This window comes from Penaeus chinensis, chromosome 12, assembly GCF_019202785.1.
Source record: "Penaeus chinensis breed Huanghai No. 1 chromosome 12, ASM1920278v2, whole genome shotgun sequence".
Lineage (NCBI taxonomy): Eukaryota > Metazoa > Arthropoda > Malacostraca > Decapoda > Penaeidae > Penaeus > Penaeus chinensis.
In genome coordinates, this window is record NC_061830.1 from 25,906,895 (window position 1) to 25,924,394 (window position 17,500).

The 17,500-nt window shown below is 39.3% G+C and overlaps 2 protein-coding genes across 4 annotated transcripts in view; one reads left to right on the plus strand and one right to left on the minus strand.

Annotated features, from left to right (window-relative positions):
* Positions 1–4,962, minus strand: part of LOC125031123 (pre-piRNA 3'-exonuclease trimmer-like) — a 15,146-nt gene extending 10,184 nt beyond the window's left edge. The window contains exons 1-7 of one of the 3 annotated variants that reach the window (XM_047621638.1): positions 4,607–4,657; positions 4,228–4,317; positions 3,534–3,694; positions 2,753–2,843; positions 2,298–2,441; positions 509–616; positions 197–358 (exon numbers count right to left, since the gene is read on the minus strand). In XM_047621638.1, coding sequence (XP_047477594.1) covers positions 197–358; positions 509–616; positions 2,298–2,441; positions 2,753–2,843; positions 3,534–3,664 — 636 coding nt within the window. In that variant the 5' untranslated portion in view covers positions 3,665–3,694; positions 4,228–4,317; positions 4,607–4,657. Of the gene's footprint in view, positions 1–196; positions 359–508; positions 617–2,297; positions 2,442–2,752; positions 2,844–3,533; positions 3,695–4,227; positions 4,318–4,606; positions 4,700–4,848 lie in introns of those variants that run through there. The other 2 variants (XM_047621640.1, XM_047621639.1) reach the window with 2 other exon arrangements.
* Positions 4,963–5,543: 581 nt separating this feature from the next.
* LOC125031057 lies at positions 5,544–11,880 on the plus strand. Its single transcript, XM_047621511.1, has 6 exons — positions 5,544–5,803; positions 6,616–7,462; positions 7,655–9,983; positions 10,116–10,315; positions 10,492–10,698; positions 10,973–11,880. Exons 2-6 carry the CDS (start codon positions 6,635–6,637, stop codon positions 11,108–11,110), a joined length of 3,702 nt encoding a protein of 1,233 aa, XP_047477467.1. The 5' UTR covers positions 5,544–5,803; positions 6,616–6,634; the 3' UTR covers positions 11,111–11,880.
* The last annotated feature ends 5,620 nt before the right edge of the window (positions 11,881–17,500 follow it).

Genomic DNA, 17,500 nt, shown 5'->3' on the forward strand with positions numbered 1-17,500 from the left:
GGAAATACCTTTATCAGTTATCAAAATAACAAAAATAATTAAAAGAAAATAAAAATGAAAAAACAAATTAAAAATCTTGTATTCATAATAAAGCAAATCTTTAGAAAATACATACATACTCTGTTAATAAAATTATGATCATCAATGAAATTACAGAAATTCAGTGTCCTAAAAATAGTACATGTAAACTTTTTACCTCTCCATTTTGCATTGAGGCCCACAAATCAGAAAATCTGTGACGCACACTGACAATCAGCATGAACTGAAACGTAGCTTCTGGTAGTTGTGTTATAGTAGTAATATCACCTTCATTTGCTGATACTGCCCACACTCCAAGGTCATTTACCTGATCTCGTACCTGTTAACAATTATAGTCTTGTAACTATTTCTAAAGATATTTCATGGAATACCTTATATGTCATCCTCATCATCATCATGTATAACTACATGTGTACTGAATTTAGAAAATATAACACATTGAATCTGATAAAAAAAAAACTGTACCTACTGTATATGGAAGGTCAACTATCTTTTGACCTTTGATAACAGATGACAATGTTATGCGTAGCTCATTTTCTTCATCAGTATTCATTGAAGTGATGCCTCCATACAACCACTGATGATGAAAATGAATGCAGTTAATAACGGACAAATAAATGCAGTATCACATGACAGTCTACATTTTTCATGTCACACTGTTGACATCTCCTCTTCCTCCTCTTTCTACTTCTTTTTCTTCTTCTTCCTCATCCTTGTCCTCTTCCTCATCCTTTGCCTGCTCTTTCTCCTTCTCCTTCACCTGTTCCTGCTCCTTTGCCTTCTCCATTCCCTGGTCCTGCTCCTTTGCCTTCACCTTCACCTGCTCCTACTCCTTTGCCTTCTACTTCTCCCACTCCTCCTTCTCCTACTCTTGCTTTAATCAGCCCACTCCTGTAGTGTTCAATGTTTGCTGGACCTCTCATATTTCTTTAGATGTATGAAAATGAAACAGCGATCTAGGTAAGTAATGCAATCACATCCTATCAATGAAGCTCAAGCTGAGGTAACTGACAAGTGCAGGCACTCTTATTCTGTTTTTTTTTGTAAACACTAGGTATGGGATGCAGTGGACAACAACATACCTCAAGGCTACAGAGAATATTTGGCAGCTAATTGTTGATGAAAAGTTTCATTGATGTTGTAAAGGTTCAGAAAAATGCAAGAGAGTTCTCAGCCTACACTGAAACTGGATATTAAAGGGGATAATGATGCATATCATTATTCTTGTAGCTGAACTAAGAAGCAAATACAAAAAGAAAGTATTTGCTACCAGATATGCACACAAGTTAGCACTGAACTTCAGTGATTAGGGAGAAGAGGAAGGCAGAGGAGCTGCATGATTATAACAAGAACAAAGGCTGCATGGATATCTTTGGCAAAATGATGTCAGTACTAATGCTAGACAAAAATGAAGAAATGGCCAACATCTGCATTCCTTGATATCATAGACATGGCTGGGATGGCTACATTGTTCAATGCACTGCAGATTTCAAGATGAGACTCTCTAGCAACCAGCAAAGGAGCTGGTCCTCCTCTGGACTCTTCCAACCCTCATTAAATTTTATTAGCCATACCCTTGATCTAAATGACAGACAGACCTTCAAGGTAATCCTGAATAAGTTAACAATGGCAAAGACTTTGTTATGCCTTCTGCAGCAAGTCAGAGGACTACACAACCACCAACAGGTGCATGTCTTGCAGCACTGCTCTGTGTTTTAAATACTCAGTGCCACAATGTGTCAGATGCTTCAAATAAATTTAATTCTTTTGCTTATTTCTTGGTCCTTTCATTCATGAAAGATTTATTTATATAATGCTGAAGTATCATGAGGATATAACAATATGTTATGTTTGGATATAGTAAATATTGTTGAATGGGTAGCAAATACTTTTAGGTGGACCTAAAGCAAGCATCATCTTCTTTCTTTGTAGTTTTAGCCAGTTGTGGTGCTATGGTTTTATGAATGTGAGCGGATAAAGAAATATCAGCTATTTGTGTGAAACTGTTCACATGATATAAAGGAAGACTTTTATAGAATACCCCATAGCATATACAATGAAACATTTCTGAAAGCCCATATTGTGAAAGTGAGAAAAAAAATAAAAAAAATTCACATTTACTTGACTATTGATTATTTTACATCTACTTGACTATTCTACTTGATAAATATACATCTATAATTTTAAATAAACTGCATTCTGATACATAATATAAATCAACCTTATTATAAATACAGTATAAAAGTATTAAAACAAACCTTATTGAAGTCAAACTTGAATCTCTGTAAAAATTCTAAGCTTGATGTCTGGCACATGAAAGTTGGATCAAAAGATGTACAGGAATGGGGACAGAGGTAAATGTTGTATGAGGTCACAGTATACCCATTTGTGTGAGGAATTCCCTGAAAAAAGAGAAAAAGGACCTTTCTAACATTTAGTTTACACAGAAAATTAACATGTATTTTCATAGTATATAAAATTACTGGTATACAATAGCCTCAAAATTTTGGTACAAATTTTTTTTTTCTGTTTCTATTAATAATTGTATAATAATAAGTGTCCTAGCAAAGAAGTCAGTAAAAATGTAGCATCAGGTGATGTTTTTCAAACATGAATAATACTAAAAAACTTAGTTAAACCATAACTATTAGGAAATATACACACAACTGTAATTCATACTAAATATATTGCAAACAAAGAAACACTCCTTTACCTTGAAGACAGCCAATCCCATCTGGCATATCATGAATTTACGTATATTACAAGAAAGTTTCTGGTATCTTTGCAATCCATCATCGAATAGGCTGGAGGAAAAAAAAACACTATACACTACTATGCACGCACTGACAATGAAGATGTATACAACCTTTGGCTATCAATTGAAAACCATATTAGTTAAATTGGGGAAACTTTTATTTACTTCAGCACATATACCCTGTTTACATTCTTATCCAAAAAGTCTTCCCACTGCTGGATACATTTCTCAAAATGATCTGCCTTGTTGAATTTTCCCTGATCTGCAAGCAGTGTCAGACTGCTGCCTTTATCATGACAAAAGCCCATCCAGATTAAAATGAATGTGACAGGGCAACTTATAATGTTCCCAGAAATGGACTTTGGGATTTTTTTCTAGCAGTGGGAAGACCACTGAGCAGAAAGTTTGGGATCTACCAAAAAAAAATTCCCTCTGACAAGTATGGTTTTGCTTTCATAACCAATGGCTTAAAACTTTTCAATCAGATCTGGTATATCATTTAAGTTGCTATCATTACTACATCTCAACAGCATCTACTCATAGTAATATATCAATAAAGCTAAAAATAAAACTGCTGCTAAGGATGATAAATGATAATAATAAATAATAATGGTGATAGTGATTACTTACACAAATGATGCTGAAAATTAGTGCTAGTGCTGTCTTTAAAAGTAATAGTAACAAAGAAGATTAGTAATCTTTAGTCTAAATCTTTTGTGTGCATATTTCAACTTCTTACCTTCCCTTAAATGCGGCATCAGCCAAAAGTCCTGTGAACTCAGTGTCAAGGGATATGAAAGCTGCTGTCTTTATGTCTTGCAAGATTTGTGGAAGAAGCTGAGGAAAATTGTCTACTGTAACATCTACCATCTTGGAGAATTTTTTTTACAGGAGAACTTTCTGGAAATAAATAAGATTTAGATTTGATAAATTTGATAAATGATTAAGAATTATGAAAATGTACATTAAAAACATTCTATGGAATTAAAAGATCTGCAGGTCCTATGCATGCTCAGCTGAATTATGAAAACTGCCAGCACAAACTGGTTTGAGCAAGCCCAGACCATTGTCCATAGACTACTCAGTTTCACTGTGCTACTTTGCTCGGCTCTGTCATTCTGTTGTTCTGTGATGCTGACAATAGGTGATGTCTTGGTCATTGCAAGGTAAACATGAATGCTGGGTCGATCTCTCTTCTCTGTCCTGTATCTCCTTATTTTCAATTCGCACACCTTTTGCCATAGATTAAAAGTTTTAGTTTTTGTCTCCATAAACTCTTTTAGTGTAATCCTGGTTATCATGCATGGTAAATTTCCCATTAATTTTACTCTAAACTCTCCATAAACAAGGGTGTGACTGATATACTTCAATAAATACAAGCCTAGGTTTGCACATGCATTTTAAGGAACCACCTGAATCAATGCAGGCCTCACCCCAGGCTTGTGCAGTTACACATACTGGTCCTGTACTTGCACAACTTGCTCTGTGCAAACTGCTTTACTCTGGCAGTTCACGCAGATCAGCTGAGTGGGTATGGGGCTGTTTAGAGTTAGACTAACCTATGAGATAGGTTGGGTTGGCATATATTACTTTAAAACACACATGTATGAAAGAAACAAAGTATCTTGAAAATATTATACATAATAAAAAATATCATACATAATAAAAATAATAAACCGGTCAAAAAATAACATGTCAATTCCTGAAGACATTTTGAACTAAATATATTTGGCTATGAAATACAATTCCTTCCTCTTACTCTCTTACTTAAACCAGATAAATTCATTTGTAACACTGATCCCTTAGCCTTACAGTGAATAATTTGTTCTCAATGTGAAAATTTCACAATTTGCCCGTTCCACCCATGAACTGCTTCACTGTTACCATGGTAACCTCCCAAATCAGCTGATTGGCGACTGTATAAATATGGTTGTGGAAATATAGTTAGCATACTATTTTACATTTCATTCAATAAATGGTATTCAGCGAATTTATATGAATATAAAATCATTAATTCAGAATGACTTAAAGGAAAAAGAAAAGTTTATATTCACGGTAGTTCACGACGAAATACACCATACACATGGTACGAACGAAAATTAAATAATAAGTTTTCTTTTGTTGTTATCAGTTGATTCTATTACAATACCTTTCTTAAAAGTTGCAAGACATAATCGTACAAAAGTAAAACAAAAATCGTGTATTGTACATGTGTAATGGACAATAATGGACATTGACAAAATGGACATATATATGCACAATAGACGATTTTTGTTAAAAACTTTTTTACGATTATGTCTTGCAACTTTTAAGAAAGGTTCAGTAATAAAAAATGATAAAAAAAAATATATATATATATATCTAGTTATTCAACTTTCGTTCGTACCTAAAGTATAATTTCCTCTTTCACCACATCCACATGTGTTGTTAATTGTAATATATCGAAAAGTATATATATATATATATAAATAAATATTTTTCTCATAAAATGGTATAAACTATTTTCCTCATAAAGTGGTATAAACTATATTCACCCAGTCGTTTTGGTAACACTGTAATGGGGTTATATTTTGGAATTCGTTCTTAATCCCTTCTTGTTGCAAAGATATTACAACAATAGAAAAAAATAATTGCTACATCAATTAAATTCCCACAGGATGTACTGTTGATGCAAAAATTACATGAATGTCAGAGGGGATTCACGTGTATCCTGAGTCAACAAACCCGCGTCTGGCAACACTGTCCGGGAGATACAGCTGAGGGGCACGTGTGTCGACGAAGGCCTCGCTCTCCTGCTCTCTTCGTGGCTTATTTACGTCTTTGACTGCTTCCTCTTTTGGTGATTTGGTTGTCAATAGCAGTCAGTTGTTTTTTTCTCTTGTGGGATCAATATGTTGCTTTAAGTCTTGATAAGATTTTCACGTAAGGAGTTGTTAACTGAGTGAAGACACCCCCACCCTATGGCAAATTAGGGTCTTTCATTGAAGAAAACTAAAAACAAAAAAACAGGTAAGTTGCTATTACAGTGTGTCAGTGGGTTTCAGGGAGCCAAGTAATAACCATACTTTAGCTTGGGTTAACAGCAAAAGTCGTGGAAATGCACATGGAACAACTTTTACAGTAGGAAGCATATGTAAAGTTACTTATAATTATTAGTAGTAAGATTGGTATTATACCAGATAGACCACATAGAGCTAGGAAAAAAACGTACAAATAGCTTCTAAGATTATGGTGTTTTGGAGGTGGTGCCTGATAATGAAAGTGAAGAATCTGACTTTACCATTTAATGCACTATTCCTAAGACAATTTGGGTAATTTAGGAAGTAATTGCACCCTTCTGATACTGCCCCTGTCATTCTAGCCAACATTCCTGGAACACTCAAGTGTTACATGTTACTGCATGAACCCAAAATCTACCTAACCTGGGGTTTGCCTCAGGACCCCACTGGATTACTGTATTCCCCTGGCCAGGTTCTGCCCTTGAACCCCCATGTGGCCTTCATGCAGCATTTGTCATAACCCATTTTTGCCTTTTAAAAAAAAGTCTGACCTTGTTCTTCACCTGTGCAGATTGTTTCATATGTCAGTGAGTGTAGTATTTTTCTCTCCTTATGATGTCCTTAGATTTATCCATATCTTATTGCAGTCACTATGCAATTATATTCTAATTTTCTCTTGTACTATTTGTTGCAAACCCATATTAATGATGGTAGAGAGCTTGTAAAACTTGTAAATTCTTGGAGCTCTATGGTCGCAATTTTCCCGCACTTTGAGAAAGTGGAGAAAATTACAAAAATCTGATTTGACTTATTGCTTTTCAGAGGACGACTTCCTTGAAGGATGGTTAGATTTGCACGTGCTGAGGGCTCCAAGGGCTCCAACAAGCGGGTTCCGGAAGAGCCCACACCCTGGCATGAGTTGGCAACGACTAAAATACCAGAAAGCAAAGCAGACATTGAAAAAACGTCAAAGAATGTGGAAAAGGATAAAAGTAAAGAAAGAGGTAATAATGGAATTGCAAAGAAAAATGTGACAAAGAAAAAGAAGAGAGTGTTGGATGAAAGTGGTGCAGATACTTTGCAGATAAAGAAGAAAAAATGTGTTGTTAAGGATGACACTGTTGATAAAGAGAATGAGGAAATAAATTCAGGCCAGACAACAGGGAAAGTGGATTCAGTTGAAGTAAAACAAATTAAGAAAAAAATTAAGAAAAAGGCTGAAAATAATGTAAAGAAAGGTGAAGTGAAGGGGAAGAAAAAGAGAAAGCTAGACAAAGCAAATGGAGAAGAGAACACTGATGCTGTCCAGATCAAGAAGAAGAAAAACAGTGCTGATGAATCTGGGAATGAGGGGAAAGTGGTCAATGATAAATTAGAAAAAAATGATGATTGTATTGAGAAAAGTTCAGATGTTAAACAGAAGAGGAAAAAAAAGACAAAAAAAATGGATAATGGGAAAGTAGAAGAGAAGAAAGAGTTTGTAATCAATGATAAAAGTCAGAGGGTTAAGGTATTCAAGGATGGGACAGAAAGAACATGGTTTGACCTCCCCTATGAAGAAGGTCAGCGCATGACAAGGTACGACAACATGTGGGTTAAGAAGGAGGTGGTGGAGAAGCTGGACCAACTGAAGGGTTCTCTCAAAGAAGAAGGTCATTCAGAGAAGGAGGTGAGTGGAAGGGGGCTTTTATCTATTTATTGTGTTGTTATTGTTTTATGGATTCAAGTATATACAGTATGTCTATTTGTGTTAATCTGTATTAAATGTTGGGTAAACCAAAATAGATTTTGGCAGGAAAACCCTCTTGCATTTTCATTCTTATTTTTGTGTGTGTAATAAAAGTATATTTCATATTTTTAGGCAATGAGGAGGATGATGAAGGCAAAACGAAAAGCTCATAGAGAATTAAGGATTGAACTTATATACGAACAAAAGGCAGCAGTTGAAGATCAGTTACCGGAAAGCAAAAGTAAAGTGGTAAAAAAGAAGAATAAGATACCTAATGAAGGGGGAAATAGTATTAAAAAATATTCAGATAATGATGATGATAATTATGAACATAATTCTGAAGTAATTAATGGTGACAATAAAGTATCCTGTTTTAGATGCCACCAGCCAGGGCATAGAATAGCAGATTGCCCACAGATGGGTACAGAAAATGTTACCACAGATAAAGAGAGTCAGATCACCTGTTTCAAATGCCATCAACCAGGACACAGAATTGCAGACTGTCCAACAGTGGCAGGAATAGAAGATACAAAAGCAGGAAATGTTGGCCAGATCACCTGCTTTAATTGCAATGAGCCAGGACACAGAAAAAATGACTGCCCAAAAATGCCAGACAGAGAATTTAATAGAACAGGAAGTGATAATCAGATCACCTGTTTCAAATGCCATCAACCAGGACACAGGATTGCAGACTGTCCAACAGTGGCAGGAGCAGAAGATACAAAAACAGGAAATGATGGCCAGATCACCTGCTTTAATTGCAATGAACCAGGACACAGAAAAATTGACTGCCCAAAAATGACAGGCAGAGAATTTAATAGAACAGGAAGTGATAATCAGATCACTTGTTTCAATTGCCATCAACCAGGACACAGGAGGGCAGACTGCCCAGGAGGAATGGGAAGAAGTGATTGTGGTTCAGCATGGAGTGAAAATAAGCTCACATGTTTCAAATGTAATCAGGCAGGGCATAAGATGTCTGACTGCCCAGCAGCAGGTGGAGAATATGGCAGGACAGGCCAAGATAACCAGATTACATGTTTCAATTGCCATCAGCCAGGACACAGGAGAGCAGATTGCCCAGGTGGAATGGGAGGAAATTATTATGGTTCAGCATCTTACAGCGGTTCTCATCCAGGGAGTCGAGGAATTGGAAATGATTGTGGTTTGGGAAGGAATGGAAATCAGGCCACCTGTTTCAGATGCAACCAGCCAGGGCATAGGATATCAGACTGCCCAGAAGCAGGTGGAGGTAACCAGAATACCTGTTTCAACTGCCATCAGCCAGGACATAGGAGAGCAGATTGCCCAGGAGGAATGGGAAGAAATGATTACGGTTCAGCATGGAATGGGAATCAGCTCACCTGTTTCAGATGCCACCAGCCAGGGCATAGGATATCTGACTGCCCAGAAGCAGGTGGAGATAACCAGATTACCTGTTTCAAATGCCGTCAGCCAGGGCATAGGATATCTGACTGCCCAGAAGCAGGTGGAGATAACCAGATTACCTGTTTCAAATGCCGTCAGCCAGGGCATAGGATATCTGACTGCCCAGAAGCAGGTGGAGATAACCAGATTACCTGTTTCAAATGCCATCAGCCAGGGCATAGGATATCTGACTGCCCAGAAGCAGGTGGAGATAACCAGATTACCTGTTTCAAATGCCGTCAGCCAGGGCATAGGATATCTGACTGCCCAGAAGCAGGTGGAGATAACCAGATTACCTGTTTCAAATGCCGTCAGCCAGGGCATAGGATATCCGACTGCCCAGAAGCAGGTGGAGATAACCAGATTACCTGTTTCAAATGCCATCAGCCAGGGCATAGGATATCTGACTGCCCAGAAGCAGGTAGAGATAACCAGGTTACCTGTTTTAATTGCCATCAGCCAGGACACAGGAAGGCAGATTGTTCAGCAGGAATGGATAACAGTGATAGGAAAGAAAGAAATGAAAAGCAGCTCACCTGTTTCCATTGTCATCAACCAGGGCACAGGAAAACTGAATGCCCAAATATGAGTGAAGATGATGTTCAGAGAAGGAATCAGAACCCAGTTGTTTTTGAAGAAAATGATATGATGACTCAGTATGAAGGTGTCTGGGTGTTGAAAAGTGCAGTGGCATATTTAGATGATAGGAGAGAGCAGCTTGTGAAGGAGGCTGTGTCTGAAAGGGAGGATGGAAATGATTCTACTGAGCTAACAAAAGAAGAACAGATAAAAGTTCAGAGGACTATGAAAAAAGAGAAGAGGCGGGAGCTCAAGCTCCTTCAGAAGCACCTGAGAGGTATTAGAGTAGACACTACTCTAGCAAGAAATAGAAATGATGTAACAGATGCATCAAGCAAAATGGAAACCCCAAACAAAAGCATCAGTAATAATAATGAGGATGACTTTCAAGTTGTTAAATTTGATGGATTCTTTGTTAAGAAGGAATCTGCTGACAGACTTAATGGATTAAAAGGTAAGGCATTGATAGAATCATTTGAAGGAAAAAAGTTCTTGCCATAGGGAACATCTTTTTTTTTTCAATGGATTTATGAGTTCTTTGATTTAATTTATGGTAAAGTAAACATCAAAAATATCTGATTTCCAGCTCGCCTTACAAAGGAGGGGGTATCTGGAGATCAGCTGCAAAGTATCTTGCAGAGAGAACGTCGCAAAGAAGAGAGGTTGCTCAAGAATGCATCAAAGTCCTTATGTCTTAAATGCCGCCAGCCTGGGCACATGGTATCAACATGCCCAATGTTGAATGATGGATCAGGATCTAGTGGTCCAATAGATATCTGTTATACAGTAAGTAGGACTGTTCATGGTACAGGTAAATGAAGTTTCTTTGAATATTTTTCAAGAGTAAATATGATACTGGAGTAGTAAATAATAGGCAGAGAGAGTGGTAGATTTATTTTGGTATTGATATAAAATAGATGTAACAAATGTATTTGTGTTTTGAATTTTTGTTTTTTCTTTAGTGTGGTTCAACTGAACACAGACACAAGGAGTGTCCACAGAAGGATAAAGGTGGTGCATTTTCCCATGCAACATGCTTTGTATGTGGGGAGACGGGTCACCTTGCCAAGGAGTGTTCAGAAAACCCACGTGGTCTGTACCCAGATGGAGGAGCTTGCCGGATGTGTGGATCAGTGGAACATTTACGCAAAGATTGTCCAGATCTGCAGGTAAGCTTGCTTATGCTTGTTTTATGTTTGTTTAATAGGGATCAGTAGGGTAAAAATTAGTGTATGTAAAAGTGAAGTAGAGAAAATGTTTTTGAATATGATTGTTTCAGTGACATTATGTAATCTATGAGACAGGATTTTTTTTTTTTTCTTATTTTTGCTTAGATCTTGTATTACTGTTCACTTATATGTAAACAGTAATTTCCAGAGGTCCATATGACCTACATATTCTAGGAAACTATTTATTCCGTAACAACTACTTTTATCTTGCCAGGAGGAAAACCAGAAATCAACAATAACAGTTGGCCGAATGGATGGCAGTGCCCTGGAAGCTTTGGACAGCTTTGAAAACTCAGCAGAGAAAGCTGGAACTGCACCTGCCAAAGGGGAAGTGAAGGTTGTCAGATTCTGAGGAGAATCCAGTTCAAGCTGTGGAACTACTTTTTATTGAGGTAGAATTTTGGGAGTATCAGAGGTCTGTATTTGAATTTGGAATGCATGAGCGAAGATTCATGGGACTTTGAAGACCATTTAGAAAGTACAATGTCTCCTCTTTGGTTCATAATACAGTCCATATCATAATTTTCTTTACAGTAAATTGTTGTTTTCTGTTGTTTTTTGAAAGAAACTGTTTTTCCAAAACAAGTACAAGTACTCCAAATTAAAATGATTTTACACACACACAAATACTGTGTGTGTGTGTGTGTGCTGGGGAGGTAGGGGTTTTGTATGTGTGTTTCGCTCTCTTTCTCTCTCTCTCTCTCTCTCTCTCTCTCTCTCTCTCTCTCTCTCTCTCTCTCTCTCTCTCTCTCTCTCTCTCTCTCTCTCTCTCTCTCTCTCTCTCTCTCTCTCGCTCTCTCTCGCTCTCTCTCGCTCTCTCTCTCTCTCTCTTAAAAATGGCCATTTAATCAGCAAGTATAAACGATGCAATATCCACAGTCGGTTTATCTAAATGCGTTCAATTATTTGATCTGTTTGGTATTTTCCAGTCTTGACTTTTCTGCTTCAGTCATGTAGCTTCAGATTGTTTAACAGCTCTTTAGTTATGTTTACATTATTATGTTAAAGATTATAAATATTTGCAGTTATTACACTGAGATTGTCAGTGTATCATAATATCAAGTCTATGTAAAAATACATAGAAGTTATTGTCATTATTGTAAATAAATTATTATGGGGTAATTGTTTATCATTCCTTACTCCAGGTATTATTTAATAATTTTATTTACACACGAATGGCTCCACAAGTGGTTTGTCACCAAGGAGACACTAATTCTACCTATCTCACCTGTTTATCTATTCCTTGATTTTGGGAAATATTCTTTATTTTATATTGCTATTAGTATTGTTAATCCAATACTGTTGAAAAAAAGTGTAGTAGTGTTTTTTTGTAATTTATCTATACATAGATGGCTCCACAAGTGTCCAGCTGCCAATGAGCCAATTATTAGTCTACGAGACTCGCCTGATTTTCCCCTGCCTTCAGTTTTTAAGGAAAATGTCTTTCTTTCTAATGCTATTAATGTCTATGCTGTTTTTCTATTATTGATATATGATTATTAATGTTATTAACAATACAAATAGCAATCTAATAGTAATATAAAATATTTCTGAAAATCCAGGAAAAGGGTAAACAGGTAAGATAGGTTGGACTGGTGATTGACTTCTTAGTAACTAAGCTCTTGTGGAGCGGTCTGTATAATTGCAATAAAGAAACTAAACTAACTTTGGGCATGGTATGTATGTACATACCTTTCCCAGCAGAACTGAATTAATAACACTGTAAATATTTTAATGTCAATAATAATATCATTGATATTATAGCACTAGAAAAAAAACCCTGAAAGCTCAAGGAAAGGGTCCTTTAGGTCTATTAACTGACTCAGTGTGTATTTACAGATAAGAAAACATTACTACAGTGAAATTTACATGTACAGTTCCACATATTCCCAACTGGTACAACACAAGTCTCTTGATGACAATTTTTGACTGGCAATACTTGTATAGCATGTAGTATAAGTGCAGAGGATGGTCTCTAACGATGATTGTGATTTGTTGAAATATTTTTACAAATCTACAACAAGAAAGAAGTCCGACAGGAAATTATGTCAAAATATGATAACTATTCAAATTACAAAACTTGAGAACAACTATTTACATTTATCTGCAATAGGTATCTTTAAAAAAAGACAACTGTGCTTAAGCAGTGCTTGGTGCCAACAGTGTAATGAGTGAAACAGTATAAGTATTTTTACTTTGAAGACCCCCCCAATCCTTTGCCCGTTGTTGTCGTGGGGGGGCTTAGGAGACGGAGACTGAGACCCAATGATGGGGAACTCCTCAACCTTGGGACTCAGCCATTGACTCGACTAATTTTGCATGGTCTTTTTTCCTACTTATACTTTTCGTTTCAGTTTCTTCACCAATCCCTTCTACTATCCACCTCCAAAGGTGTGAGAGCCATGCTGAAAGGATGAAAGGCTGACTTTGTGTCAGTCCTGAACGGCCTGAGGGAACCATGGGCACGGTATTCCCCTGCCATACCTGGCCCTTATCCCTCAAGGGGACCCTGAGGGGTGGACTGTTTTTTTTTCCCCAATATACTCCAGGCTTATCATGGCCAATGAGGCTTGCCCCTTTATCAAATAGCCCCAATCCCGGCTCCCCTTTGACCACGGCTCCGAACACTGCAACAACTCCCCCATCATCAATGCATACTAGTACAGTATCAACCCTAATCAACAACCAACCCCCAGGAGACATTTCCACTCTCCCAACATGCTCAACTTCAACACCTTTACTCCCACAACCTTCTTCATCAACCATCCCATCTCCCCTTATTACTGCCTTACAACCTTATTGCCCACCTCCCAGTAACACTACCCCCCTCAACACTACTCCCTCCTCCACACGTCCCCGCACTTCTACTACCCCCACCTCTACAAGAATCCTAAATACTCTATTTAGCCCAGCCAAATGGGACCGGACCGATTTTTCGTGATCCCTCCCACAGCTCCCTACTCTCAAAACACCCTCCTCTTCCAACAATGCCTCCAAAAACAAGTAGGCAAAGTCTCTTTCCGTAGCCGACGCGACCACTCCCGTCTCGTCACAGTAACAACTGAAAATGAAGCTATAGCATTAACAAAACTAACTGATCTATGTGGTAATCCCATCCCTACAGAACCTCATCCAACCCTCAATACTTGCACTGGAACTGTCTCTATCTCCCCAACAGATTGCCCAATCTATGACAAAGAATGGTCAGATTGTGGAGAGGACTTACTCGCTTGTCTCACAGACTATGATGCAACATTACTCCATTCCTCCCAGAGGAAATCGTAAGAAATCCATCAACATTGCCAAAATTACTTTCCGTAGACATGACCTTCCCTTAAATGTTTACATAGGTGGGGAATCCCTACCTGTCCGACCATACCAACCTCCTCCTCGTCAGTGCCAAAATTGTTGGCATTTAGGACATCCTGCCAAACATTGCCGTTCCACAGCCAGATGCCCGCTATGTGCCCAACCTGGCCATACTCGATCAAATTGCTCTGCACAATCACGCACATGTGCAAACTGTGGCGGCCCCCATAATGTATTTTATAGAGGCTGCCCCACCTACAAATTTGAGTCTGAGGTAGCAACTCTCAGATTCAGACTTGGACTCACTCTACGTGAAGCCAGACAGGAAGCACGTCAACAAGGCTTTTCTCTTACCCCCTACTCCAGTAATGTCGCTCACTCTGCCAATTCCCATACCTCCCAAGCTCAGGCGCGAGAAGTTGCAATTGTCGCCTGGAGGTTACTGATGTGGCTGGGCACCACGGCGGGTAAGGACAAAAGCCGAGTCAGCATCAGCTGACACACGTTAGCGAGTCGACATTAGTCGACACAGGCCGGGCTCCCCTCATTGGCATAGCCCGGGCGAAGCCCAGCTTCGCATATCGGACTTATCCTTATCCTTATCCCAAGCTCCTACACCCTCTCCTAAACCCAACCCCCCTCCATCTAAATTCCCCTCTTCTACCTACTACCTTCCCCAGTCAAACTCTTTTGCCATCCTTAACCCAGACACTCCAATCCCTACCCAATCAAATTATTTTGCTATCCTAAATCCAGACACCCCAATCTCTACTACAGCCCCAACACCTCCCCCTCTCCCTCCCCGCACTGCCCGCAGCAGACAGAATAAACGTTCCACCCCCTCTTCCCCTACCTCACAATCACCTCCACCTTCCTTTGCCCCTATTTATCAGACACCAGACTTATCTTCCCCCCCTCACAAGAAAACCTTTATCTCACAAAACTCTACAACCAACCCCATTACAGAAACTCTTGAAGATATCCAGAACTACATAATAGAATCCCAAACTGATACTCATCCATCTTCAAATTCTACAATTCCCGCTCCTTCCACACTGCCGATATCCATCCTCCTCCTACTCATATTCTCCCTACACCCAATCCTCCTACCCCATCCCAACAAAACCCATCCCCCCCGACTCCACCCCTACCTCTATTAACCCTACCTGATACTCATCCACCTTCAAATTCTACAATTCCCGCTCCCTCCACACTCAAAGTGACTGCCGATATCCATCCTACTCCTACTCATATTCTCCCTACACCCAATCCTCCTACCCCATCCCAACAAAACCCATCCCCCCCGACTCCACCCCTACCTGTATTAACCCTCCCACCATCCCCTCTATCCCTTCCACTCCCTCCTGGATACACACGTGAATCCCTCATGTCACAAATACCCTCTTCCCCAGATCCTCTACCTCCCGACACCCCTCCTGATACAACACCACCTCCCCAACCTCATTCTTTATCCCACCCTCTAGCACCTTCCCCTTCAAATTCTCCAACAAGCACTGCAATCTTTGCCACTAAATCAACGAAAGTATAACAATCCTTCATTGGAACATTCGCGGTTTCCGCTCTCACAGACCTGACCTTCGACATATCCTCTCCTCTTATAACCCATCCATTATATGCCTCCAAGAAACTTTTCTTACACATTATCCAATACTAATCCCCAATTACCATTTTGTTTCTTCCCCACACTCCCTTTATGTCTCGTCTATACTTATCAACCAGAAAACACCTTATGTCATACCTCCCTTTCAAACCACTGTCCCTTGTACAGTTATTCGTATCTTTCTTCGCCGCTGGATCAGTCTACTTCTCCCCTTCCCACCCCATTAACTTTGTTGCTTTTGAAAACCTAATTTCCCAACTTCAATCACCTTTCCTCATAGTAGGTGATTTTAACTGCCTCCACACTCTTTGGGGTGATTCTATCACCAACACCCGTGGCCGAGCTCTAGAGCGCTTCCTCTCCACAGCTGATCTTATTATTCTAAATACAGATCGCCCCACACACTTTGATACACGCACGCAGTCTTTTTCATGAATTGACCTCTCTCTATGCTCCCCTTCTCTTCATTTAGATTTCCACTGGTCAGTTCTAGACCACTTTCCAGTTCTCCTTTCTCCAACTTCATATGTACCACTTCCCAACTCCCCACGCTGGTGCTTTGATAGAGCTGACTGGCATACTTTCACTTCACTGTCTACTATTCATACCCCTCCATCATCCCTCTCATCCGTATCAGAAATGATACAAATTTTCATAACTACAGTCCTAAGAGCTGCCCATACAGCTATCCCTCGAACCTCAAGACCCTATACCTCCAAATGTGTTCCATGGTGGAATTCTGATTGCACTAAAGCACTCCGTGTAAAACGTGCAGCCTGGAACAGTTACCGCTACAAACGAGGTACCCCTCATCAACTATCAGCTCTTATCTCCTTTAAAAGAGCATCTGCCTGTTTTCGTCGTACAATCCGAAATAGTAAAACCAATAGCTGGCGAAATTTTGTTTCCTCAATTACATCCTCTACATCTATCTCAAATGTTTGGCGCCGGATCCATAAACTATCAGGCAAACATCCCCCCCCATCCAGCCCCGTCCTCCATATTCAAGATACTCATCTCTGATCCTCCCGAAGTCGCTAATGAACTGGGTGACTATTTCAGCCAGGTCAGTAGTGGCTCTCACCTTTCTCCACACTTCTCTTCTATTAAAACCATCAGGGAACGTACCCCCATTATCTTCACCCTATCCTCTGCTGAGTCCTATAATGCTCCCTTTTCTTCCTCTGAACTCAATGCTGCCCTAAAATCGTGCCGCAACACTCATGAAGGCCCTGACGGTATTCACTACCGTATGTTCCGACAACTCCCATCTTCCTCATTATCCTTCCTTTTAACAACTTACAACCACATATGGACATCAGGAAATTGTCCTTCTCATTGGCGAGAAGCTCTTATCCTCCCTTTCCTAAAACCCAATAAATCGGGTACCCTCCCTCAAGACTATCGCCCCATCGCACTAACTAGCTGCTTATGCAAACTACTAGAGCGAATGGTTAACTTCCGCTTAATGTGGTATCTTGAATCTCACAATCTTATCTCACCTTCCCAGTTTGGTTTTCGCCGTGCCCGAAGCACAGCTGACCCCCTTGCTCATTTTGAGACATATATTACATCCGCATTTGCACGCCATGAATCCGTACTAGCTATGTTTTTTTACCTAGAAAAAGCATATGATACGACATGGAGGTACCATATTCTCCAACAATTGTCTTCTCTAGGCATATGTGGAAATATGTGTGTCTTCATAAAGTCTTTCCTCTCCCAACGCACTTTCCAGGTCAAAATTGCCTCTGCCACATCATCTTTCTTTCCTCAAATTGAAGGTGTCCCACAAGACAGTGTGCTTAGTAC